Raw genomic sequence first — 25,879 nt, forward strand, 5'->3', positions numbered from 1 at the left:
CTAAAAAGTCTTATTTCCCTGAAGTTTTAATTTGCAATTCCCTGATTACAACTGACATTGAATATTAAGATGTTTTCATAGCTTAAAAATTAACCAGTTTTTAATTGAAAAAGTAATTCATGTACATGGTAAAAATATCGAACAGCATAAAAAGATATGCTGTGAAACATAAGTCTCCTTCCCACCTTGGACCGCAGTCCCCTCGCTGAGCAGCCACTAAGACCAGTTTCTTGTTTCTCCTTCCCAAAATACAATGTACATAAGCAAGCAAACATGTAAGAAGAAATGCATTTATGTACAACCATATTCTCCTTTCTATAAGCCAATCAGAGGGACTTCCCTGGTGGTCCAATGGCTAAGATTCTGTACTCTCAATATAGGAGGCCTGCATTCGACCCCTGATTGGGGAGCTAGATGTCACAACTGAAAGAGGCCAAGAAGCCCTTTCAACTATGTTTCATCACAATCCGAACAGGGAGAGAAAGGAGGAAGAATTTGTCTGCCAGCTGCTGTTCCCCATTGGTCAAAGATTCTCTCCACAGTGTTCGCCCCTCTGCACGTAAGGCTTATACAAGCCCTGGTGCCCAGAGGGCCCCGCTGCCTCGTGCTTCAGCCTCAACAAGGACGCCCCAGGATAAGAGTGGGGACAAGCGACGCAGGAGCATCTGAGGCTCTGTTGGGCTGTACCCACATGAAGTGAGTTGAAGCACTCGTGGTTTGTTGCTATAGCAACAGCTGGAACAGAACAAGAGGCTAAAGTCCCCAGAGACCAGTGGGGCGGAAGGTCCAAGCCTAGCACGGACACTCAGATCTGCTTGGGCTGCCCCCCACCCACCTTGACTGCCACACTGCAACATGGGGTCTCCATTTCTGTTTTTCTTTTGGCCAGATCACATGGCATGTGGGATCTTAGTTTCCTGACCAGGCATCGAACCCATGCTCCCTGCAGTGGAACTGCCCAGGAAAGTTCCAGACATGAGAAAAGATTCCTTAGTCTTAGAGTTGCCTTCAAGGTGGTGGCCAGCTTCAATTCCCTGAAAAGACTTTTACTTCGGAGTCTAGTTTCCTGGTGGTACCCATGTATCTACTCCCATCAACCCCATGGGTCCTCTGAAAGATACTGACTGGTGGCCGTGTTCTTCCTCAGTGTCCCTGGGCCTTCCTGGGCCTAGTCAGATGGTGGGTGCTCAGTCTTACATAGTGAATTCCTTCTGACATTCTCCTCTCCCTGAGCCTTGTAATCACCTTGTCAAGGTGTGTGTCAAGGAGGTTCTGGCATCTCCACCTCATTGTTATGTACAAGTTTTGTAGCCATCTTCACATACAATTAAGACCAGCTCCAGGGCTTCCCTAGTGGCTCAGTGGTAAAGAACCCGTCTGCCAATGCAGGAGACATGAGTTCAATCTCTGGGTCGGGAAGATCTCATATGCCAGGGAGCAACTAAGCCTGTGCTCTGGAGCCCACATGCCCAACAGCTGAAGCCCATGCTCCACAACAAGAGAAGCCACCACAATGAGAGGCCTGCACACCGCAACTAGAGAGTAGCCCCTGCTCGCCACAACTAGAGAAAAGCCCACGCAGCAACCAAGTCCTGGTACAGTCAAAAACAAACAAATAAATTATTAAAAAAAAAAAAAAGACCAGCCAGGTATCTTCTGGAGAAGGCAATGGCACCCCACTCCAGTACTCTTGCCTGGTAAATCCCATGGACGGAGGAGCTTGGTGGGCTGCAGTCCATGGGGTCTTGAAGAATCGGACACGACTGAGTGACTTCACTTTCACTTTTCACTTTCATGCATTGGAGAAGGCAATGGCAACCCACTCCAGTGCTCTTGCCTGGAGAATCCCAGGGATGGCGGAGCCTGGTGGGCTGCTGTCTATGGGGTCGCACAGAGTCAGACACGACTGAAGTGACTTAGCAGCAGCAGCAGCCAGGCATCTTCACTATCATATTGAAGGCCATCTCGCAGGCAAATACCACATGGCAATACATTCTCTTAGGACTTCCCTGGTAGTCCAGTGGTTAGGACTCCACACTTCCAACGCCAGGGGCATGGATTCGGTTCCTGGGAACTAAGATCCTGCATGCTGCATGGCACAGCCAAAAATACATATGTTCTCTCCAACCTAGCTGTATGTTTTACTCCCCCTGGTCGATCACCTCGGATTCACTGCCACACAGCTTCCCTTTGTTCCAGATGGCACATGTGGACCAGGTCCTGTGATTCCTCGGATGAGTCAGCTGAGCCTCTAGGAGGAGGGACTGTGTAACCTCTTGCTCAGGTTGTGGTGAGTCCTGATTCTCATTATGGGCCTGGAGACAGTGAGTGGTGATGGAGGCAGATCGTAAGAAAAGCAAATGACATCTTGCGAGGCATCTGCTTCCAGTGAGGTCTGCACACTGTCTCCAGATTCCGGTGACAGGGGGCTGCTTCTGCTGGTCAGGAACACTCCTGGGAATCTGTGGGATCAAGGTTTCCATTTTCATCCACGCAACACCCCCACCCCAGAGTCCCATGCTTTTCTGAGCGGAGCCTGATTTTGACAGGAGATTTGTCAAAGCTACCCATTCAGCCTCCTTTGGCAGCGTGGGCACCCTTACAATCAGCTGCTGAGCCTGACTTTTAGCAGTTGGCCCTGAAGCTGCAGGAGATGAGAGTCTCCTTAAAAACTGCCATAAAGCTCTAGTGGCTTTTACACAGTCTTAAGTTGGCTGTGAGCTACTCGAAGCCTATCGGGGTTTTTTTTGCAAGGTTTCTTATGCTCTTACTAAAAGCCAGCCTATTCTACGTTTCTTATAATTATCATTGCCGACATACCATCAAATACTGTGTTCTGTTCTCCAGCTCAATCTCACCTTTCACTTGCACCCCACCCCCAATTAACCCCAGACGAAAACCTCAGTCATTCTGATGCCACTTCATGCCAAGGGTTATTACCACCACCCACTTACCGTGATCAATATTGTCCTTACTGCCGTCAGAACAATAGGAAATCCAGTGTCACAATCCTATCCTTTTGTGGGATCTTAGTTCCCTAACCAGGAACTGAACCCTCACTGGCAGCACGGAGCCTTAACTACAGACAACCAGGAAAGTCCCCATAGTCCTATCCTGAAAGTCTTCTTTTCAGGATCACCCTTGGGACCAACTGTCTTTGGGGGCAAGGGGCGCAGTGTGGCCTTGAGGTGACGTATGGGGCATTGTTTCTGCATGAAGTCAGTTGGAGCCCAGGTGGAGCTGGATCACCATGGAGGGGCTAGGACAGGACAGGTCAAAGACGCTGGAGGCTGCGAGGCTCTGATATGGCATTGAGAGATGTCTGCTACAAAGGCTCAGCATAGATTTTCTTTCCAGACTAGGTTTACCCCATTTGCATGTATTGATTCGATGTGATGGATAGGTTTAGTTCTCATTCTGGCATCCTGTTTTACGTTACGCTTTCCTCTCTTGAGTGCTCCCTTTGTTTTGCATCTTTTGCTCTGTGGTGGTGTGTATGTGTGTTTTCTTCAGGCTATTTCACTGCATTGGCGGTAATTTAGCACACTATTTCTTCTGGAACCCCCAGACTTTGTCAGGACAAGATGTGTCAGATATTCTAAAATGTGATCTCAGGCATAAAAGCCAAGAATCCACACACCCTCTGCCTCCTGGTTTGTTTTACTGTTACATATTTGTGCCCAATGGAAATCCTGATAAATTCTATTTTTGCTTTCCAGCAAAGGATAAAAAGAAATTTGGTGTGTTTATGATTACATGCACAGCTTTAGTGAGAACACTCCCCAAAGTGCTTCCATTTTGAGTAGGGTTTTTTGTTGTTGTTGTTTTCCTTTTTTTTTTCCTGGCCACTCTGCACAGCTTGTGGGATCTTAGTTCCTCAACCAGGAACTGAATTGAACCCACCAGGCCCACGGCAGAGAGAGCATGGAATCCTAACCACTGGACCACCAGGGAATTCCCTTGATTAGGGTAAATGAGAACTAAATCCTTTGCTTACAGTTTTACCTGTCTGCTAAGTGGAAGAATTCTCTTCGCAGCAGCTTCTGGCTCCTTAGTTTTACACTTTGTTCCCCGACACTCCCCACAGTCGGAGCATGTTTCCCTGTGATGGGGCCCTTTGACCTTCTCCCCGGTGTCACCCACTTTGTGCCCTATACCAGATGCATCATCACAGAGGGTGGCAGGGCACTCCTACACCAGGACAGCTGTCGAAAGCTGAATTATAGGTGGGAAGGACTACAGACCACATAAATTTATTCTACAAAACCCAAACTAGATGTATCTCATGTCAGCTTTCACTCCATTATCTGACATAAGGCAAATAAAAATTTGGGCAAAAGGAGGTAGTGTTCTTAATTGACTACACCAAAATTGCCTTCTTACCTACGAGAACAAAAGCAGATACCCACGTGAACACCTTGTTAGGGAACTTCAAACCCTCCTTAAAAGAGACCATGGAACTGAGGAAGCTTAAACTATCTCCATGTTGTACCTTGTGTGTGCACAGTTGTGCCCGACTGCTTCTGACCCCATGGACTGTAGCCTGCCAGTGCCTCTGTACACGGAATTATCCATGCAAGAATACTGGAGTGGGTTGCCATTTCCTCCTCCAGGGGATCTTTCCAACCCAGGGATTGAACATGAGTCTCCTGAATTGGCAGGTGCATTCTTTACCACTGAGCTACCTCGGAATCCTTATGCTGTACCTCATGGTTTATAATTTAATATAGAGTCATTGATAACCCACATAGTTGTAAGAAAGTCCAACGAAGCTCTTTTTTCCCCCCATGATGACTGATGCTTTTTTAGGAAACAAATATCAGAACTTAAAAAACATTCTTTTTTTCTTGTTCTTTTTGGTTCCCCGTCTTGCTGGTGCCTGGTCAGCTGACTGCTGATGGGATGAAGTCACAGAGCTCAATAAGCAGATTACCCTTCCTAAGAAAGGATTTCCAGCAGTGCAGTCTAATAGGACTTTCTGCAATGATGGAAAGGTTCTTATCAGAACTGTCCTACATGGTAGTCATTGATCACATGTTGCTAGCTTTTAAGCCCTTGAAATGTGGCTAATGAGACTGAAGAATTGAACTTTACATTTTATTTAGGTTTAATTAACTAAAAAATTCAGATGTTCAAGCTGGATTTAGAAGAGGCAGAGGAACCAGAGATCAAATTACGAACATCCGTTGGAACATAGAAAAACCAACAGAATTCCAGAAAAACATCTACTTCTGCTTTATTGACTACACCAAAGCCTTTGACTGTGTAGATCACAACAAACTGTGGAAAATTCTTAAAGAGATAGGAATACAAGACCTTACCTGCCTCCTCAGAAATCTGTATGCAGATCAAGAAGCAACAGTTAGAACTGGACAGGGAACAACAGACTGGTTCCAAATTGGGAAAGGAGTGTGTCAAGGCTGTATGTTGTCACCTTGCTTACTTAATTTATATGTAGAGTACATAATGCGAAATGCCAGACTGGATGAAGTACAAGCTGGAATCAAGATTGCTAGGAGAAATATCAGTAACCTCAGATATGCAGATAATACCACCCTTACGGCAGAAAGTGAAAAGGAACTAAAGAGCCTCTTGATGAAAGTGAAAGAGGAGAGTGAAAAAGCTGGTTTAAAACTCAACATTCAAAAAACTAAGATCATGGCATCCGGTCCCATCACTTCATGGCAATAAGATGGGGAAACGATGAAAACAGTGAGAGACTTTATTTTCTTGGGCTCCAAAATCATTGTAGATGGTGACTGCAGCCATGAAATTAAAAGATGCTTACTCCTTGGAAGAAAAGCTATGACCAACCTAGACAGCATATTAAAAGGCAGAGACATTACTTTGCCAACAAAGGTCCATCTAGTCAAAGTTATGTATGGTTTTTTCCAGTAGCCATGTATGGATGTGAGAGTTGCTCAGGAAGTATGCTCAGAGTATGCTCAGAAAGCTGAGCGCCGAAAAATTGATGCTTTTGAACTGTGGTGTTGGAGAAGACTCTTGAGAGTCCCTTGGACTGCAAGGAGATCCAACCAGTCCATCCTAAAGGAAATCAGTCCTGAATATTCATTGGAAGGACGGATGTTGAAGCTGAAACTCCAATACTTTGGCCACCTGATGCAAAGAACTGACTCATTTGAAAAGACCCTGATTCTGGGAAAGATTGAGAGCAGGAGGAGAAAGGAACAACAAAGGATGAGATGGTTGGATGGCATCACTGATTCGATGGACATGAGTTTGAGTAGGCTCCGGGAGTTGGTCATGGACAGGGAAGCCTGGCGTGCTACAGTCCATGAGGTTGCAAAGAGTCAGACACGACTGAACGACTGCACTGAACTAAAATTTAAATTTAAATAGCCACATATTTAGTGGCTGCCATAAAAGGTGGTGAAGATTTGGAGCCATTTAAGGAAAAAGATGATACAGAAAGGGGAAGGAGGTGGGGGGGGCGGTATTCTGGCCATGGGGCTGTGACCAACCTGAGAATATTTTGGTTGGTTTGTTTTTTAAATAATTTTATTCAGGTTTGTTTGTTGCCCCTTGGTGCAGCATGTGGTATCTTAATTCCCCGACCAGGGATTGAATCTGAGTCCCCTGCATTGGAAGCACAGGGTCCTAACCACTGGAGCACCAGGAAGTCCCCAGGTATGACTGACATACATATTTAAGGTATACACCTCATGAGCTTGGAGATAAGCACACAGTCATGAAACCATCACTACAAGCTATGCTGTAAACATTGTCATCTCCAAGTTTCCTCAAGTCTTCTTATTATTTTGTAGTGTGTGTGTGTGTTTGTGAGTGTGTAAGAACATTCTATGTAAGATCTACCCTCAGTTAATGTTTAAGTATATAATACAATATCGTTAACTACAGGCATCTTGTAGTTATAGATCTCCAGGTATTATTCATCTTGTACACCTAAAACACTGTGCCCTTTGACTACTACCTGCCTGTTTCTCCCTCCCCCTTTCAGACCCTGACAGCCTCTCCACTCTCTGCTTCTATGAGTCTGATTATTTTAGATTTCCCATGTAAATGAGATCATGCACTACTTGTCTTTTTGTGCCTGGCTTCTTTCATTCCCAGGTTCATCCATTTTGCGGCAAATGGCAGGCTTCCCTGCTTTTTTCCAACCCAAATAATATTCCATAGTATGCATATACCGCATTTTCCTTTTCCATTCATCCACTGATGGACATTTAGGTTGCTTCTACTTTTTGGCTGTTGTGAAAGAAACATGGGCATGTGGACATTCCTTTGATGTCTTGATTTCAGTTTCCTTGTGCATATACCCAGAAGTGAGATTGCTGGATCATTTGGTGGTTTTCTTTTTAATTTCATGAGAAACTTCCATAAATGTCTTCCATAGTGGCTGTACCAATTTACATTCCCATCAATGCCATACAAGGGTTCCCTTTTCTTCATATCCTTGTTAACACTTACCTTTTGTTTTTTTGATAATAGCCATTCTAACAGGTGTGAGGTGATACCTTATTGTGGTTTTGGTTTGCATTTCTCTGATCATTAGTGATACTGAGCTGCTTTTCATACATCTTTTGTCCATCTGTATGTCTTCTTTGGAGAAATATCTATTTAGTTCATTGACCTATTTTTAAAAATCATTTCCCTCGACTTTTCTATTGAGTTATGTGAGTTCCTTACATCAGCCTGGGGAGTTTTTGTTTTTTCGGTTTGAAAACTGATTTTATTTATCACAGCTATGTGATTTTGGTTTAGTGACAAATTTTTATTTTTTAAAAAATTTTTATTGGAGTATAGTTGATTTACAATGTTGTGTTAGTTTCAGGTGTACGGCAAAGTGAATCAGTTCACATACACATATACCCACTCTTTGAGATTCTTTTTCTATGTCGGTCATTAGAGTGTTGCCTAGAGTTCCCTCTGCTCTACAGTAGGTCCTCGCTAGTTATCTAATTTATATATAGCAGTGCACAGCGTGCATGCTTAGTCGCTCAGTAGTGTCAGACAGTTTGCGACCCTGTGCACTGTAGGACCCGCCAGGCTCCTCAGTCCACGGAATTCTCCAGGCCAAAATACTGGAGTGTGTTGCCATTTCCTTCTCCAGGGGATCTTCCCAATTCAGCGATCGAATCTGCGTGTCCCGCATTGGCAGGCAGGGTTCTTTACCACTGAGCCACCAGGGAAGTCATTAAACCCTTACAACCCCTCTGATTTGACCCCGTTTTACAGAGTAAGAAGCTCAGAGAGGTTGAGGCACTTGCCCAAGCTCACACAGCACGGATTCCAGCCTTGGTAGGTCAGCTGATCTGACACCTAAGCCTAGGCTCCTTCGTGACAGATCCCAAGAACCCTTCCCTCGGCCATTATAGACCTCACCTGGGCAAAAAGAGCAGGAAGGCACTCTACAACGAGCCGCCTCAGGGGCCGTTCCCTTTTTCCTATTTCTGCTCTCTGGAAACGCATCCTATCAGAGCTGATCCTATGGGCTCTCTAAGCCTCGATTTGTGCATGTAGGGAGTAGGGGCCTCCCACTAGTAACAAGGACGAGGGAAAGAAAAGAGAAGAGAGTGGCTCTCTCCCTCATCCCACCCCTACCTCCGGGCTAAGGCCCCAGGCCGGTCCTCCCGGAAGCCCACTTCCCACCAAGCAAGGTACTGCGGACAGGAATGGGGCTCGGCCCCTTTAAATCCCGCGCGGGAACGCCCGGGGACGGGCCGCGCAGCCCCGGATCGGCCACCGGGAATTGCCGGCCTCCGCGCGTCCTCCGGAAGCTTCCCCTCGCGCTGCCCCAGCCCCGCGTGCCCGCTCGGTTCGCCAGCCCTCGAGCGCGCCGCGGCCGTGGGGAGGATGAGCCGCATCTACCACGATAGCGCCCTCCACAACAAGGCGGTGCGCAGCGCGCGGCTGCCGGGGGCCTGGGACCCAGCCGCCCACCAGCGGTAGGCTCCGCCCGCGTCTCTCCACCGCCTCCCGGCCCGGCCTCCGTCGGCTCGCGAGCATCTGCTTTGAATCCGGGCTCCCTGATTGCGCGCGGGGGTTGGGGTGGGGGTGGGAGGAAAGGCGGGGCTCGCCGAAGACCTCCAGGGCCTCGGGATCGTCTCTCAAAGTGCTCCCCTCGGAACGCACCTCGGAGACACCGATCGGCGTGACGCTCACGGACGGTCGGTCTCGACTCCCAAACGGGTCTCAAAAGGCGGTGCTTACTCACCTCCACCTTTGTCTCTACCCCGCCCCGCTGACTCCACGCGCCACCACTTGCCCTTGCCTTGTCTTCAGGCCTTTGCACAGGCTGCCCCCCAGCTCCAGCAGGACAGTGTCCTCAGGGACGGGGACAGCGGGTGGGAGTCGGCCTGGAAGGGTTGGGGGAGCGCAAGGCCTGCCCGGAGGCGTGTTGTATCAGGAGGGCCCAGCCCTGCCATTATGGACGCGGAGGTTATGAGAAAGAATGGACCATTCCATTTGCAATGACCAAACCCAAAGAAAGGAGTTTGAGCAAACTCGGGGAGATGGTGAAGGACAGGGAAGCCTGGCGTGCTGCAGTCCATGGGGTCGCCAAAGGTCGGACACGACTTTAGCCACTGAACAACCAACAACCACCACCAAAGAATGAAGGGCTTAAGAGGGGTGGGTAGGGACAGGTAAGGTCCAGGGAGGTTTCATTTCATTCCCATCCCTTCAGTTGCCCCCACCCCTCTCCCATTTCCATGGTTCAGAAGGCGGAAGTCCCTAGGTTCTGCTTTTATGAAAACTGGAATTGGGAAGGGAGGGTCGAGTTCCTCTCAGTGAGGGACCCTGTGACCTTGGTCTTCTCAGGAAACTTCTGAGTCTGGGTTTCTCCATTCTAAAAATGGATAAGAACAGAAATATGAAAGTGCTTTAAAACGGGTGTAAAGGGAGGATACTTTATAGCAGCTTAGACCTTAGAACCCCACCCCCAAATTTGGTTAAGTAAAAAAGTAAAGTTCTTTATATTTCGTAAACGCTTAATAGTTTACAAAGCACCTTCACCGTATGTAGTCATATGTCACCTTCATAGAAGCGAGTGAGGTGGTTGTTACTCTTCTTTGGCGAATTTGAAGACTGAGGCTCTGGTTACAGTAATGCCCTGCAGGTGGGGCCGTTGCACTTGTGGTTCTTTCCTGGGGACGACAGAACCAGTGAAGCCCTCATTCTCTCTCATCCTCAGGGGAGATGGCGTCCTGCTGGAGGGAGAATTGCTCGATGTATCCCGGCACAGCATCTCAGATGCCCACGGCAGGAAGGTGAGGATGTTTCCCAGGGGGCACCCTCAGGGCACTGGCTTCAGGGTTCCCACCCACCAGGGTACCTCCCTCTGCTTGGCTCTGCCAGTGCCAAGACTTGGGGTCCAGCTCTTTCCTTGTGGGGCTCACAGGACAGGTAGAGGGTTGACTGGGAGATTGGCAACCAAAAGGGGCCACGGATGGAAGGGATCAGTAGGGCTGTGCTGGGTGGCAGACAGACCAGGGTTGGGGGTGGAGGGTGGGGACTGGATTCTTAATGAGAAGACAGACCAGGCCCTAAACCAAGGGGTGTGTTTGGGGTGGGACTGGGAGGGCTGAGAGCAGGACGGGGTGAGGTCAGTGGTTCAGGACTCAAGTTGTGGGTTCTGAGTGGGCTGGAAGGACGTCTGAAGAGGTCCTGTCTCCTGATGGAACAGAACTAGAATGCGGGGAACTTCTCTGGGTAGGCAGGATGAGTGGCTCTAGGCTGAGGGCCTGGCCCCTCTGCTCTGGTCTGGTGGTTCCCACTGCTTCCAGACCTGATGAACAAGGTCAGAGCAAAGTTACCTGCCTATATACATGCGAGGTCAACAGTGACCTTCTCCTTTGGGGTACCAGCTGTGTGGCTGGGAAATCATGTGTACCTTGAGTTGTTTGGAGTTGAATTACTTTAAATGTACTGTTGGAGTTTGCTTTCAGAAGGAGCCCTGAAGCAACTCCATTTGCAGAGTGGTGAATATCTTAGCAGGGCTTTCACATCCTTTTTTTTTTTTTTTTTTTGGTCCACGTATAGCTTATTTTGCAGGGATCTTAGTTCCCCGACCAGGGATCAAACCCGGGTTCCCTGCAGTGGAAGCACGGAGTCCTAACCACTGTGCCGCCAGGGAATTCCCTTGCTCACCTTTTAATGCCCCTGTGTGGCTGGGTGTTCTGGAATGTTGGATTTTTATAAAGCAGGTCACCGGTGTGGACCTGGACATTCGCGTGTGCATGAGTGTGGAGCCGTGAGGTGGGAGGAGGGTTGCTGTATTCTGGGCCTCTGTTTCCAGCTCAAATGTGAAGTCTGCCTTGCTGATACCACCTGGGGCTTCAGTCCCACGTCCATGCCCTTCTCTTCTTGTCCTCTCAGCCTCCTGGTGTCACGCCCTTTATCATCCCCCATCTCAGGTATCCATGGACACACCTGGCTGGCATTCACCATTCCCTACTAGCAAGGGTTTCTTTCCTGAGCACTAGTTCTGAAAAGCTCTTTGGAAGAAAAGCTATGAGAAACGTAGACAGCATATTAAAAAGCAAAGACATCACTATGCTGACAAAGGTCCGTATTGTCAAAGCTATGGTTTTTCCAGTAGTCGTGTATGGATGTGGGAGTTGGATCTTAAAGAAGGCTGAGTGCTGAAGAACTGAGGCCTTCAAACTGTGGTGCTGAAGAAGACTCTTGAGAGTCCCTTGGACTGCAAGGAGATCAAACCAGTCAATCCTAAAGGAAATCAACCCTGAATGTTCACTGGAAGGACTGATGTTCAAGCTGAAGCTCCATAACTTTGGCTACCTGATGCAAAGGGCCAACTCACTGGAAAAGACCCTAGTCACTGGAAAAGACCCTGATGCTGGGAAATATTGAGGGCAGGAGTAGAAGGGGGTGACAGTGTGAGATGGTTAGATAGTATCACCAACTCAATGGACATGAGTTTGAGCAAACTCTGGGAGATGGTGAAGGAAGGAAAGCCTGGTGTGCTGCAGTCCATGGGGTTACAAAGAGTCAGACACAACTTAGCAACTGAACAACAAGTTCTGAATCTGTATCCTTCCCCCCTTCCAAATAACCCCACCCAGATGTACTGACCGATTTATCTCCTTGATCTCTAGACCTGAGCTCAGCAAGTTCCAGAGGCCTGCAGCTACCTGGAGCCAGTTTCTCACCCACACCCCTCATGAACCCTCAGCTTCCAGCTCAGCATTAGTTTCAGGCCAGGAGATGCTTTGCTTCGCCCTCCCTTCCTTAGCATGTGGGTCAGCAGAATGAGCACCCCAGTCTATAACCCCAGCCAGCCTTCCCAGCAGAGCCCAGCAGGAGCTGATGTGGGGCTGGACTGCCCCAGCTGTCCTCTGCAGGCAGGGTGTTCTCCAGTCCCTCTCCAAACCTTCCGCCTCCTCGTTCCTTGTTCCTAATGACAATCACTGTATGCCCGCGACCACCAGCCTGCAAGCCTCCAGTCTCCTCCCCCGGTCCCCCAAGTGAGTAATGCTTGGTCCTACCTGTTTCCTACCTTGACCATGTCACACCCTGCCTTCCATGTCCCCACATGGGCCCTTAGGAACTCAGCCTGTCCTGATTAAACCTTGCAGCTCCTCTCCTGCCTTCTGGCTGCACCTGGCTCCCATCCCTGCCCTGCAGCCTGCTGGTCTCCTGAAAGACATTTGTCATAGTCTAGGTGCTGTTCAGAAACCTTTCAGGATTCCCTCTGGTCCGCCATGTAAAACCCAAATTCCAGATGCCAACTCAAGGCCTATCTTACATCATCCCCCATGTGCTTCTGCTGCTCAGACTCCCATGAGGCTTCCAAGGCCCCTCCATTGTTCAGACGTCCACGTGGATGTTTACTTTTGTTTTCTGTACCTGTCCAGGCCTTTAAAATCCTTCCTACACCCTTCCTCGCACAGTTGCAGGTTTCTCCACACCATGAGAACTTGCTCCCTGTTTGTCCCAGGTGGTGGGTTCCTCTTCTTCAATCTCTAGTTTTTGTTTTGGATTATAGTGTTTATTTAAAATTTTCTTGATGTATATTTGACTTACAACGTTGTTGTCTCCTGTTTTGATTAGGACAGCTGGCAGACAGCATGTATCGCACACTTCACGTTTACACTGTGCTTGCTCCTCTGTTCTATCTTGAATCTTTACAACATGTCTGAAAGTAGACCTCACGTTGTCTCCAGGCAACAGGGGAAACTGAGGCTAAGCGTCACATGCTGCTGCAGAGCCCACATTTGTTGGAAGGGGAACAGTGGCAGTCCTCACTCAGAACTCCATTTCAGAGCCCTTTTCGTGGCATCTTGGCTGCTACTACTCCTGCTTCGTGGTATTTGGGGTCCATGGGTTATGGTTTTCTATTCTTTCTGGCTCTGACCGTGTGGAGGCTGTGGGGTTGGGCTCAGAACCTGCCCTCTCATGGACGTGTAGCCATGGTTCATCACGTGTGGCACATGCTCTACTAAACATATGAATGAATGAATGAATGAATATTGGGAGTGGGGGCCCTTTGGCCAACTTGAATACCTTTTGGAGTCAAGGTGGGATTCTAGGGTAGAGAGTGAGGCTGGGGGGTTGCAGCCGGAGCATGTGGGGAGTGTGTGCGTTGTGGGGTGAAGGGAGTGAACAGCCCCTCACTCTCTCTGCTTGGCCCCAGGAGCGCTACTACGTGCTGTATATCCGGCCAAGTCGCATCCATCGCCGTAAGTTCGACTCCAAGGGAAACGAAATTGAGCCCAACTTCAGCGCCACCAGGAAGGTGAACACGGGCTTCCTCATGTCCTCTTACAGTAGGTACCCCCTGCCCTTCCTCCCCTGGGGCCGTCCTATACTGTGGCCTTCCTTTGCCTCCAGAGGTCTCTTAGGTGCCAGAAGTGTCTTCTCAGCATGATTGAAGTCGACGTCTGGTCTGAGGGCCATCTGGCTGAACTCTTCCTGCCCTCCGTTCACTCAGAGGGTCCCCAGTGCCCCACCTCAGTGCTGAGGGCCTGGTGCCTTCCCAGCATCTCCTGTCTCCTGCAGTCTGGTGGGATCATTCTCCCCACCCCCAAGCTGAGATCAGCAGATTTGGGACTTCCAGGGTAGGCAGTGAGAGGCTGTTGGAACCCTGGCTGAGCCCCTGTGCTCTGCCCAGGCCAGGATAAGCAGGCCAGTAGAGAATCTGAGAACCATCCAAGTTTGCTGCTGGTTCCAGCAGACCCCATCCCAGCCAGGGGAGACCTCTGCCTGGTCCCTGGGATGGCAGAATTGTGTGAAGGGCTTGAATCCTGCCTCGTCCGCCGACTAGCTGTGTAACCTTGGGCAAATTACTTAACCTGTCTAAACCCTAGTTTTCTCATTTGTAAATAGGGACAGTAAAAACACTGACGCCTGCTGAGGGTTTGCAGTGCTGGGCCTCATGCTAAGCATTTTATACACACTAGATCTTTCTTTTATACCTCGTGTCAGTCCCATTGGGTTAGTACCATGTTTCACCCTATTTGTCAGGCACAGAGAGGTTAAGTAGCTTGCCTGTGGTCACACCGCATGTAAAGCAGAGGTGCGCCAGGCAGCCTGGCTCCAGAGCCCTTACCCACAATCCTCTGCATGCGCTCCTTAATGAGCAGGGGCAGGATGGGAGTGCGGGTGTTTGTGAGCAGGTACAACAGTCAGCCCTCAGCTGGCTTCTAAAGAGCCCTCCCAGAGTGCTTGCTGTTAAGTGGTAATGACCACCTCGTGCTGGTGGAAGCCCAGGGGGACAGCTGGCAGAGAGCATTTATCGCACACTTCACATTTACACTGCAGAGGTGGAAGCCAAGGGTGACTCGGACAGACTGACGCTCGAGGTGCTGAAGGGGCTGGTGAATAAGCCGGAGCTGCTCGCGCTGACAGACAGCCTCACCCCCGCTGAGACAGTGGCCTTCTGGATGCCCGAGTCAGAGATGGAGGCCATGGAGCTTGAACTCGGGGCTGGGGTACGGCTGAAAACTCGAGGCGACAGCCCCTTCCTGGGTGAGCAGTGCAGCCCTCGCTGTGGCCTGATGCCCCTGTATGGCCTGTGGGGGCTCCTGGCTTCCTGCCTGAGGGTCCCCCACCCCTCCTGCTTAGGGCTCATGGAGCAGGTCAGGTCCGGCCTCCCTGCAGACATGACTTCTTGAGATTGATCCTCAGTTCCCTGGACAAGTGGCCTGGGGGACAGCAGCCTGGACGTTCTGGATCCTGGGGTGCTGCTCAATCCTCTGGTTCCTGTGGGTGACCTCTCCTATCTGGGGTCCCCTCCACGGGCTCCCTGAGCAACCTCAAGCCTAGAGGACCCCAGCAGAAGGGCCGGGCCCCGCTAGGTTTCCACCACATGGAGAGAGGCAAGACAGAATGAGGGAATTCTGAGGGAAAGGAGGAGAGTATGAGGGAATTCTGAATTTCTGCTTTCAGATTCATTAGCCAAACTTGAGGCTGGAACAGTGACCAAGTGTAATTTCGCTGGAGACGGGAAGACGGGAGCATCCTGGACGGACAACATCATGGCCCAAAAGTCTTCGGGAGCGGCTGCAAGTGAGACCCGAGAGCAGGGGGATGGCGCAGAGGATGAGGAGTGGGTAGGTCCAGGGAGATGACCGTGGACCAGGCGTTGGTGTGGTTTATCTCTTGGCAGGAGTTTTTTTTTTTTTTTTCTTCCAAGTGTGCGTGTTTATTGAGGGCACGGGGTTCTACAGGGGAGCCCCACGTGCCTGTGGAGAAAAACCCGCCATCGGCCTGGAGGGCAGCGGCCCGGTGGGCAGCTGGAGATGGGTCTCCAAAACCTGGATTTACTTGAAAGTGTGGCTTTCGGCTCCACCACGCCCAAAGCCTTTGGGTCCGAACATGGCTGCATAGCAGGGGTGGTTGCAGTAGGGCTTGCCTTCATGCTCGGCATGACCCCCGGAGGTCAGCGTCTTCCCACATTTCTCACACTTGAGGCAAGGCCGATGCCAGTCCTTCCCCAGGGAAGTCACCCGCTCAGCAAAGTACACCTCCTTGTTGCACTTGGGGCACTTGGGCATGGTGGCGCCGGATCAGGGCAGGTGGCCAGGCGGGAGCAGACCGGAGCGCTGGACTCTATCTCTTGGCAGGAGTTTTGTATGGACTGGTTGTGGCTGGGTGGTAGGAGAAAGAGACAGCAACTTAACTTTACTCCCAGCTTTGGTGGAATTCCTGAGTGTGAGCCTGATGAAAAGCCCCTCAAGGTATGAAGGGACCTTTCTTCCTGGTGGGCCTGAACTGTGCCAATCAACAAGAGAGCCCCACAGATTTATAAAAGTAAGGGACAGAAAAAGGGAGCGCAGAGGGGAACCAAGGAGACTTAATGCCAGGAAGGCTCCAAACATTTCCACTTCAAGTGAATACATTAGCCGTGTTGAGCCGCTGAATGAACATTTCCCCCCAACTCTGTTCTGGGCTTCCTGCCCAGAGCGGCTGGAAGATGGCTGACTTGGACCTTAAAAGCTTTTTTGGCTCAAAGGTCAGCCCCCGAGTTGATCCTCAACCGATTCACAGTTGATTTGGTTTTTTGAGCTGTATTTCACCCAAAGATTTGAATTGGTGTCAAAAGACTCCCAAATTGAACATTTAAAACCAAGTCTCAGAAAAACGGGCTATCTAGCTGATGAAGTGAAGACATTAGCCAGAGAAAACAGGGGCAGATAGAGAAAATGGATTCCCTTTTGTCTTAATAAAGTGAGTCTTGGACTATCAAATAATGGGAATTGCCAAGCTGGCTCCTTGGGCCAATGCTAATGAGATGAGGCCAAGGCAGGTAGCCGAGGGCTTGACCAGTACCACTCGATAGAACACTTGTTTGATGACAATAGAAGACGTTTATGAAATATACTGTTCATCTCTCTTTACCTCTAGGATGACTGAGGTCAAGGAGAGATGGGGTACCTCCAGGACCCACTGGCACCATTGAGCATTTCTTCCATCAACTTTCACTCTGGAGCTCAGGGGACCAGGTCCACCAAACCTTACCTGGTTCTTCCCTACAGCCGCCGTGAAGTATACTCTTCGAACAAGCTCTGCTAAAATCAAATCTCAGGCCCCGATGTTAACCGTGGGGCGCGAGGCTGTGGCTCGTGTAGGGTCCCTCCCTGGATGTGAATCTAGCCTTCCCCAGACATTTTCATGGTGGCCCTTGCCCTGAGTGGCAGCCTTGTTTGTGGAGGCAGGCACAGGGCGAGCCCCCCTGGGGCAATCAGAAGATCTGGACTTGCTGCAGAACTGGGGGGAATCCCTCATCTGTACGCAGAATGGCTCTGAGAAGTTAGCGGGGCCTCCTCCTTCTGTCCTATCTCCTGCTTTCCTCCTGCAGCTGCCCTCCTCCCAGTCCTCTGTGCTGGGGGCCTCTGCCCTCCTGCTCAGGCCTCCTCTGCCCTCCTGCCGTTCTCGGCCCCCAGCACTGCCAGTTCTTTTTCTTCCTCTGGTTCTCTGCTACCTTGGGGGTTCCTGTCTCCCGACCTCCCTTGGCTGTTTTCCTGGGGATGATCTTTTTACAGAGGCTGAGCTCATTCATAGGTATGGCCAGCTGGTCTCCTTCTCTCTGACTCCTTCCACCAGGCCACAGGCCACATTTTGGATAACCCCTTTTTTTCTTGTTTTGTACCTTGAGAATTTTTTATGAATGAGTAAAATTTAAGGAAAGGATTCCTCTACACTGACTGTTTTATTGTTAGGTATAAACTGAGCAACCTCCCTATAAGACAGCCATATCTTTTTTTTTTTTTGGCCACACCACGTAGCATGTGGGATCTTAGTGCCCCAACCAGGGATCGAACCAGCATCCTCTGCATTGGAAGCTCAGAGTCTTAACCACTGGACCATCAGAGAAGTTCTAAAAGCCATATGCTTTTGATCATGATTATCTTGTGGGGTAATGTGCCCACATCCACATCGATGAAGAGATCAGGTGTTTAAATCTACATATCCTAAGAATGGGTAGGGACTTAGAATGTAGATCCTGCTTGCCTCAGGGAAAAGGGGGTGATGGTAAACTAACGCAGTCCCCTAATGGGTCAAACACAACACTAGATGCTTTCCATGATGATAATTATAGTCACTGACTGCAGAGGGCCTCTTGGTTCTAGTACTTGTGCCAAGCACTTGCAGTGTTTTACTTGTTTTACCATCCCAAGAGGCACAAGTGATTATTATCTCCATTTTTTTTCATATGGTTTTCATGGTTGAGGTCCCAGCATGTATTATCATGGTTCAACCTGTCATTTGCCTTCCTGTATATCTGAGCCTGGGCTCAACAATATGGCTGTGAGGCTTGGGATTAACACTTCATTTAGACTGACCGAAGTTACAGGTGGCTGGAGCGCTCCTGGGTCTCTTCTGTTCTTGCTGCCCTTGTCTCAGTTCACAGCTTGTTCTCTCATTCCGGCTACTGTAGAAGCTGCTTCCCTAGTGTCCTGTGCCTGAATGGGGCTGGCTCACCGTTGAGCATGCTGAGACCTCAAGCATGCGGTGGCCAGGGAGGGCTTGAACAGGAGGAGGACTGGGGACACTGACTTGGGGAGAGGCACCCAGGGAGGGCATCCTGCTGCCCAAAGGGTAGGGCAAGCTTCTGTGGGCGGGCCACCATCCTAAAGAAGCAGGCACAGTGGGTCAATCGGGGAAGCCGGGGGCAACAGCTAGGCTCCAGGGTCTCAGCAGGTTGGGGACAGGCTCCTGGAAGGAAAAGGCCATCATGGCTGGAGCTCTGAGAGTGATGGGAGTGGAAATGCATTGGAGGAGAGGCTGAAGGTCAGGCATGGCATCTTCAGCATGTTAAGTGTTGATGTTTTGGGACTTTATCCTTAATATCTTGGAAGCCAGTGATCCCAGGGAGAGTAATATAATCTGATTTGTATATTTCAAAGATTGCTTGACTGCAGAGGAACTGAAGGGAATGAGCCCAGATAGGAGTTTGCTGCCATGGCGGGGGTGAGAGCCTAGAGTGATCTGGTCTATAGCAGCAGCAGGGGAGATGGGAAGATATTTAGGCAGGCAGGTGGAAAGGGACTTTGCAGCAAGAGAGGAGGGCCTACAAAGCCATGGAGATAGGGGAGTGGCCTGACCTTCGAATATACAATCTCTGTACATGGTTACTGCACTATTATACCAACACATAAAATTTGATAATCCTTTTTCAACTGATGTTATATAACCATTGTCTATATCTATATTGTTACATAGTCTTCATACCATTGTTTTTAAGATTGATTGCCTTAATGAAGAGCCCCTGGAGGAGGTCATGGCAACCCACTCCAGTATTCTTGCCTGAAGAATCTTATGGACAGAGGAGCCTGGACAGGACTGAAGCAACTAAACAGCAGAAGCAGCCTTAATAGTTCTGTCATTTTCCAAAATTTGGGTAATTAACTGATCCCTATTTGGAGCTGTGTCAAAAACTATTTTAAGCTACATAGTTCTCTCACCTGCCTACCCCTCCCCCGTGACTATATTTTGGGGGTTATTTCCTTAGGGATGGATTCCCAGGAGTTAGATTACTGGAAATCTAGGAATTCTTTGTAAAGATCTTGTCATGTTGCCAGATTGCTTTACTAAATTATCTCACCAGCAAGGCAGAAAAGGACTATTTTCATGCTACTCTTGGCAGATTTGGATGTGATAATATTTTAACAATTGATATTGACAAGGTGAAAATAATACTTTAATTTTAAAGTTAATACTTTAATTTTAATTAGCCTTTCCCCCCATTAATAGTGAGCTTAAATATATTTTTCATCTTTGTTTCCTAGATGTATATCCTTGTTTGTTATTCAGTCCCTTTGCCCATTTATTACTGAGGGGGAAGGTCTTTTGGGTTGGTCAGTTATATTTTAAATATAACCATTTTCCATATTTTAAAAACTTTTCTATTAAAAAATTGATTTACAAACATAAAAATTTTATATGTTAATAGCTATGCTGATGCTGCTGTTTAGTTGCTAAGTCATGTCCAACTCTCTTCGACCTCATGGATTGTAGTCTGCCAGGCTCCTCTGTCCATGGAATTTCCCAGGCAAGAATATTGGAGTGGATTGCCATTTTTAGCCCCAGGGGCATCTTCCCCACCCAGGGATCAAACCTGCCTCTCCTGCTTGGCAGGTGGATTCTTAACCATTGAGCCACCAGGCAAGCCCTTTGGGGTATATACTTACAGTCTTTTACAAAAAGTACGGTGTCCCTGTATATACTTCGTGTAATCTTTCCACTTACAGCTATAACATGAACATTTCCGTAGACCATAAGCCTTTCACAACATGATTTTTTATAACTTTAATATTTCTCATATGCACGTGGATCAATGCATTTAACCAATTTTTCATTTGAATAATGAGTTGTTGCTTCCCATTTCCCCAGAAATAAGACTGCTGAGATGCACGTTCCTGAGGCTAAATCTTTTCACACATCCACAGTCGTCGTATTATAAATTCTAAGCTGCAAATGCTGGGTCTAATGTTCAATATATTTTAAAGGCTTTTTTATACATATCGTCAACTGTCCTTTGGGCAGGTAATTCCCATTTGCAGCTCTATCTGCAATATAAGGACGTGCTCCACTCACCCCCCACTAAGGTATTAAAATACAAACCCTACCAATTTGGGGTCGCAGGTACCTTTTAAAAGGAATTGCATTAAAGATCCCTTAATTCCACCATTCGCTATCTACCATGGAGAGACAGCCCTTTTGCACGAGGAGGCACATATATAATTCACTACGGCACTGTTTGTAATACTAAAAAGTAAAGATGTTCCCTAATTTTCGGAACGTTCTGCAGTATCAAGCGAAAGGCATGACCGTGTGTGTTAACGCAGACCACGATAAAGGGAGGTCTTCACCTGGGAGCGCGGCTGCTTTTGCGGTTTCTGCTTCTCCATCCCATCCTTTTCCGACGGGCTCGGCTTTGCGCGGGGCCGGGATTCTGCGGAAAGCAGTCGTTCTAGACAAAGGGCAGACAGCCGGGTTCGTGTCCTGGCCAGGCCCTTAGTGGGCAACCAACGCCAGCCGAGATGACGGCCTTCCCCAACCTCAGTGTCCGCAGCAGCCTTTACCCCGCCAGCCAGCCACCCATCCTACAGAGCTTTCCTCCAAGGCTTGCCGGGAAGCCGGACTTTTCGTGGTCAGGCCTCTGGGCGCCAGGACATGTTTCCGGGGACCACTCTCAGCAGCGCACCAGCCGGAAGCGTCCTTGTTGTGGCGGAAGGAGAGGCTCTCTGGAAGCAGACGGTGGTGAAAGGAGCGTGGCAGGCAAAGATGATTCAGGCGATTCTGGTTTTCAATAACCACGGGAAGCCGCGGCTGGTCCGCTTCTACCAGCGTTTCGTGAGTGCGCAGCTTCGTCACGTCTTTTCAGGGCGCCTGCGCCCCCTTCCCTTTCTTTGGGCCGTACGGCGCACGCTGGCAGCGCCCGCTGACCTCGGGGTCCGGCAGCATGAGTGACCCCAGACTCAGCCTTCTGAAGACGGGAAGTCCCGGAAGGACTCTTCCAGTCTCAGGCCTTGGGTCCCACTAGACTCTTCACCGGCTCTTTCCTCCCTCTTCCTGGACCCCGGCATTTCTGTGCCATTCTGGGACACTTCTCCCAGAGTCTCCGGGCACTTTAAATGGTGGTGGGGGTGTGCCTCCTTGACAGCTTGAACGAAGTCTTACTAATCTTGTTGGTCGCTAAACGACCTGTTTCCCGAGGAGGAAGAAATACACAGCTTTTTAATGGTTTTGCTTTAGCCAGAGGATTTGAAAAATGCTTTCTTGGAATTGTTTTACTTCAGTGTAGGCTAGGAGTGCCCAGGGACTAGACATCTTTTATTCTGTAGAATTGAAGAAAGTTTCAAAGTGGGAAATACTGAGAAATTATAAATCCTGCCGCGTGAGGGCTCAGTGAGTGATAATGCAAGTTCGAATTTTACAAAGACGTTCCTCTGAAAAAATAAGCATCATTATTTGCCTCCTGCATCCCGACGTTTTATTTCTTCGTGGCTAGGTTTCAAAATGTTACATACATAATTGGTGGACTGAGAAAACCATAAAGGGGAAAGTGTCCGAAAGTTCAGGCCTCAGCAACACGTTTTTTTTTTTTTAACCCTTATGTTAATAAACCTCTTTCAGACTTTATTTCCTCTTGTTAAATAGAATGAATAGAAATGAAATTTTGGGGGGTACCTTTTAAATAGAATTTTTAGCTTGGTTACATTTTATTAAATCATATCGATTTATGTTAACATTCAGTGACACTATTCAGTTTGCATTTGTGTGTGAATTTTTCTCAGGTTTTTAAAAGTGGTATTGTGATACGTTACATACCATACAGTTCACCTTTTAAAAATATACAGTGGAATGGTTTTTAGTACTTTAAAAGTTATGCAACCATCACCACAATTTCAGAATATTTTTATTATCCCCAAAAGAATCCTACCCATTAGCAATTATTCTGTATTTCCTCCTCAGTTCCCCTAGTCTTAGGCAACCAATGATCCATTTTCTCTGTAAATTTGTCTGTTCTGGACATTTCATGTAAAATGGAGTCATACAATATGTGGTCTTTTATTACTGACTTCTTTCTTTTAGTATAACGTTTTCAGGGTTCATCCATGTTGTAGTGTTACTAGTTCTTTATTCCTTTTTATTGCCAAGTTACATTCCATAGATAGGTTTCCCCGGTGGTGCTAGTGATAAAGAACCTGCTTGCCGATGCAGGAGACATAAGAGACCTGGGTTCAGTGACTGGGTGGGGCAGATCCCCTGGAGGAGGAAATGGCAACCCACTCCAGTATTTTTGCCTGGAGAATCCCATGGACAGAGGAACCTGGTGGGCTACAGTCCCCAGGGTAGTAATGAGTCAGACGCTAGTAAAGTGACTTGGCACATAATCCATTGAGTGGATCTATCACATTTTGATTACCCATTCATCAGATGCTATTTCTACCCCTGGCTCTTGTGAATAATGCAGCTATAAACATTCCTGTATAAGCTTTCTGTGTGAGTGTGTATTTTCATTTCTCTTGGGTATGTATCTCAGAGTAGAATTGCTGAGTCACATAGTGACTTTGTAGTTGTCGTTTGGATGAACTGCCAAACTGGTTTCTAAAGTGGCTATGCCATTTTACATTCCTATCAACAATATATAAGAAATACAGCTTGGAACTTCCCTGATGGTCCAGAGGTTGAGAATCCACCTTCCAATGCAGGGGACTCAGGTTGAATCCTTGATTGGGGATCTAAGATCCCATGTGCCCTGGGGCAACTAAGCCAATGCCGCAACTACTGAGCCTGTGTGCTGCGACTAAGACTCAACGCAGCCAAAAATAAATATTTTTTTAAATTCTAATTTTTCTACCTCTCTGTCAACATTTTCTATTATCTTTTTGATTAAAGATATTTTAGTAGGTGTTAAGTGGATTCTTCTTGTGGTTTTGCTTTTTTCCTAATGACTGATTTTTTCGTGCCCTTACTGACATCTGTATATCTTCTCTGGAGAGCGTAGGATTTTTAAGAACTAAATTAGCTCCTGAGTGAAAATAACCTTGGAAACTGCAGAGTACTAAAAGATATGAGGGATTATGAAAATCACTGAGAGATGTAAGCAATTGGTAATTCACTATTTTGTTGAATTAGAAATTAGGTAGCCTCACCATTTCATACTGTTTACCCACCAACTACCATCACTTCCTGGTAAAGTCAGATAAAAGGCTTTAGTTTTCAAGATTTTTTTTTGGTTTAAAAATGCCGGTGCTTAGCATGATTTGTATTTCTGGGTACACAGAGTTAAGCCTTTACAGCATCCTGGCGTCTGTAAACTTTGTGATTTCTTTTAAATGGAAACCAGAAAATAGTGATTGATTTCCTTAAACTTACAGTGACCAGTTATTAGCAAGTTTTTATTATTCATCCATTCATTAAATATGGAGAGCCACTGTGTACCTGTGCAAGTCAAAGTTGTGAAAAGTACTTGCTCCACAATGATGTTTTTCCTCTTTTTTCTTCTGTTTCTTTTAGATAACCACTTCTAGCCTAAATTCAGTGCTATATAGGGAAAGGGGTTAATGTTACTTGAGTTTATTTTCTGACTCTGAGGGTAAGTCCAGTCTGAGGGTTTTCTTAAGCTTTGCTGCTCAAAATGGTTCTCAGATCAGTAACGTTCTTATTACCTGGAAACTTGTTAGAACTGCAGTCTCAGGACCTACCCCAGACCTACTAAATTAGTCTGCATTTTAACAGTATTTCCAGGTGATTCATTATTCAAACTCACTGAGTTGTTGTTGTTGCTTTTTTTTGGCTGAGACATCTCACTTGAGGTATCTTACTGCTCCTGCCAGAGACTGAACCTGTGTCCTTAGCAGTGAAAGCGCAGAGTCCTAACCATTGGACCGCTGGGGAAATCCCATTATACATTGAGATTTGAGAGCACTGGTCTAGGGCTTTTAATTACTTTTTTCTTTTTGGCCAAGAGACATGTGGGATCTTAGTTCCCTAACCAGGGATTTGAATTCACACCTCTAGCAGTGGAAGTGCAGAGTCTTAACCACAAGACTGCCAGGGAAGTCCCTGTTTTTGTTTTAATGACTGATTTCTCCCTCTCCATATCCTTTTTTTTTTAAAAACATACTTAATATGAACCTCATGTATAAATAGAAATTAAATGTGGGTCATCAAGAGATCCCATCACATTTGAGCTTTCTGGTGTGTACTAAGTGAATAGTAAGTGAAAAAAGGTATTTATAGATCTGCAGTTGTTCAAGATTCAAATCTCTCAATAGAATATTTTCTGCTTTCTCAATAGTACTTTGTTGGTCACACAGCATCTTATATATAATGTCTGTATTACTGGTACTCAGTTCAGTTCAGTCACTCAGTTGTTTCCGACTGCAACCCCATGGACTACAGCACGCCAGCCTTCCCTGTCCATCACCAGCTCAGAGCTTGCTCAAATTCATGCCCATCAAGTTGGTGATGCCATCCAACCATCTCATCCTCTGTCGTCCCCTTCTCCTCCTGCCTTCAGTCTTTCCCAGCATCAGGGTCTTTTCCAGTGAGTCAGTTCTTTGCATCAGGTGGCCAAAGTATTGGAGTTTCAGCTTCAGCATCAGTCCTTTCACTGAATATTCAGGACTGATTTCCTTCAGGATTGACAGATCTGATCTCCTTGCGGTCCAAGGGACTCTCATGCAGGTTTTTAAAACATGTACATGATTACATCTTGACTTCCTTACAGTGGTAGATCTATTGACATATGTTATTTGTCCTGGCATAGATGTTTTCTAGGGTAATATAAAATATTTCAGGACTGTGCCTTCTAGGTATTTTTAACCTTTTATGTGAATTCTTTGACCTTGTATGAGAAATATCAGCTCACCTAGCAGGACAGTAATGGTTAGGGACTAGGTATCTAGGTAAATATACCCTATTTTATTTCCTGTAACAGAGCCTTTTCCATTTTCTATAGATTCTCCTTTTATTTTTTCCTCTACTCATCATTTCTGTCCTTTCAGGAAACTGGTACCAAATGTTCAGATCATTCCTATTTGGAAGCACTTGGCTTCCTGTCTGTCCTCTTTGATGGGATGTAGTTTTTCAGGCTTTTCCACTGACTCAGTTTATTTCTTTTATTCCATAGCCAGAAGAAATTCAGCAGCAGATTGTTCGAGAGACCTTTCATTTAGTTCTCAAACGGGATGACAACATCTGTAACTTCTTGGAGGGTGGAAGGTAAATCATCAGTTTTCTCCCCATATATCCACTTTTGGGTGCCCGTCATCATGCCATTATTGCTTCCTCAGGCAGTGCTTAAGTGTTGGGTGAGTATCTGATGCAGTTGAGCTGAGCTAAGCATGGTCTGCTCAGGGAGAGACTCAGCTCTGTTTGGGAAGCTATTAAATGATTGTGCTTCAGATATTTAAATGTTTGG

The 25,879-nt window shown here is 47.5% G+C and overlaps 3 protein-coding genes across 5 annotated transcripts in view; 2 read left to right on the forward strand and 1 right to left on the reverse strand.

Moving 5' to 3' along the window:
• The first annotated feature begins 8,696 nt into the window (after nucleotides 1-8,696).
• Nucleotides 8,697-17,634, forward strand: LOC122454841 (arpin). 3 transcript variants are annotated; one of them, XR_006273541.1, is made up of 8 exons: nucleotides 8,697-8,927; nucleotides 10,175-10,250; nucleotides 13,637-13,769; nucleotides 14,764-14,970; nucleotides 15,391-15,510; nucleotides 15,584-15,610; nucleotides 16,068-16,181; nucleotides 16,849-17,634. XR_006273541.1 is itself a non-coding variant. In XM_043489476.1 (6 exons), the coding sequence occupies exons 1-6, from the start codon at nucleotides 8,836-8,838 to the stop codon at nucleotides 16,855-16,857; spliced, it is 681 nt and encodes a 226-aa protein (XP_043345411.1). In that variant the 5' UTR covers nucleotides 8,701-8,835; the 3' UTR covers nucleotides 16,858-17,634. The 3 variants fall into 3 exon arrangements, 1 of the variants encoding a protein (XP_043345411.1); XR_006273542.1 differs by lacking the exon at nucleotides 15,584-15,610 and having other exon boundaries at nucleotides 8,698-8,927; XM_043489476.1 differs by lacking the exons at nucleotides 15,584-15,610; nucleotides 16,068-16,181 and having other exon boundaries at nucleotides 8,701-8,927; nucleotides 15,391-15,554.
• On the reverse strand, nucleotides 15,631-16,050 carry LOC122454842 (cysteine-rich protein 1). The gene has a single exon (XM_043489477.1). It carries the CDS (start codon nucleotides 15,996-15,998, stop codon nucleotides 15,765-15,767), a length of 234 nt encoding a protein of 77 aa, XP_043345412.1. The 5' UTR covers nucleotides 15,999-16,050; the 3' UTR covers nucleotides 15,631-15,764.
• Nucleotides 17,635-20,304: 2,670 nt separating the features above from the next.
• AP3S2 (adaptor related protein complex 3 subunit sigma 2) overlaps nucleotides 20,305-25,879 on the forward strand; it is a 41,971-nt gene continuing 36,396 nt past the window's right edge. The window contains exons 1-2 of the mRNA XM_043489475.1: nucleotides 20,305-21,300; nucleotides 25,589-25,680. Coding sequence (XP_043345410.1) covers nucleotides 21,121-21,300; nucleotides 25,589-25,680 — 272 coding nt within the window. The 5' untranslated portion in view covers nucleotides 20,305-21,120. The remainder of the gene's footprint in view (nucleotides 21,301-25,588; nucleotides 25,681-25,879) is intronic.

This window comes from Cervus canadensis, chromosome 17 (genome assembly GCF_019320065.1).
Source record: "Cervus canadensis isolate Bull #8, Minnesota chromosome 17, ASM1932006v1, whole genome shotgun sequence".
In the NCBI taxonomy this organism is placed as follows: Eukaryota; Metazoa; Chordata; class Mammalia; order Artiodactyla; family Cervidae; genus Cervus; species Cervus canadensis.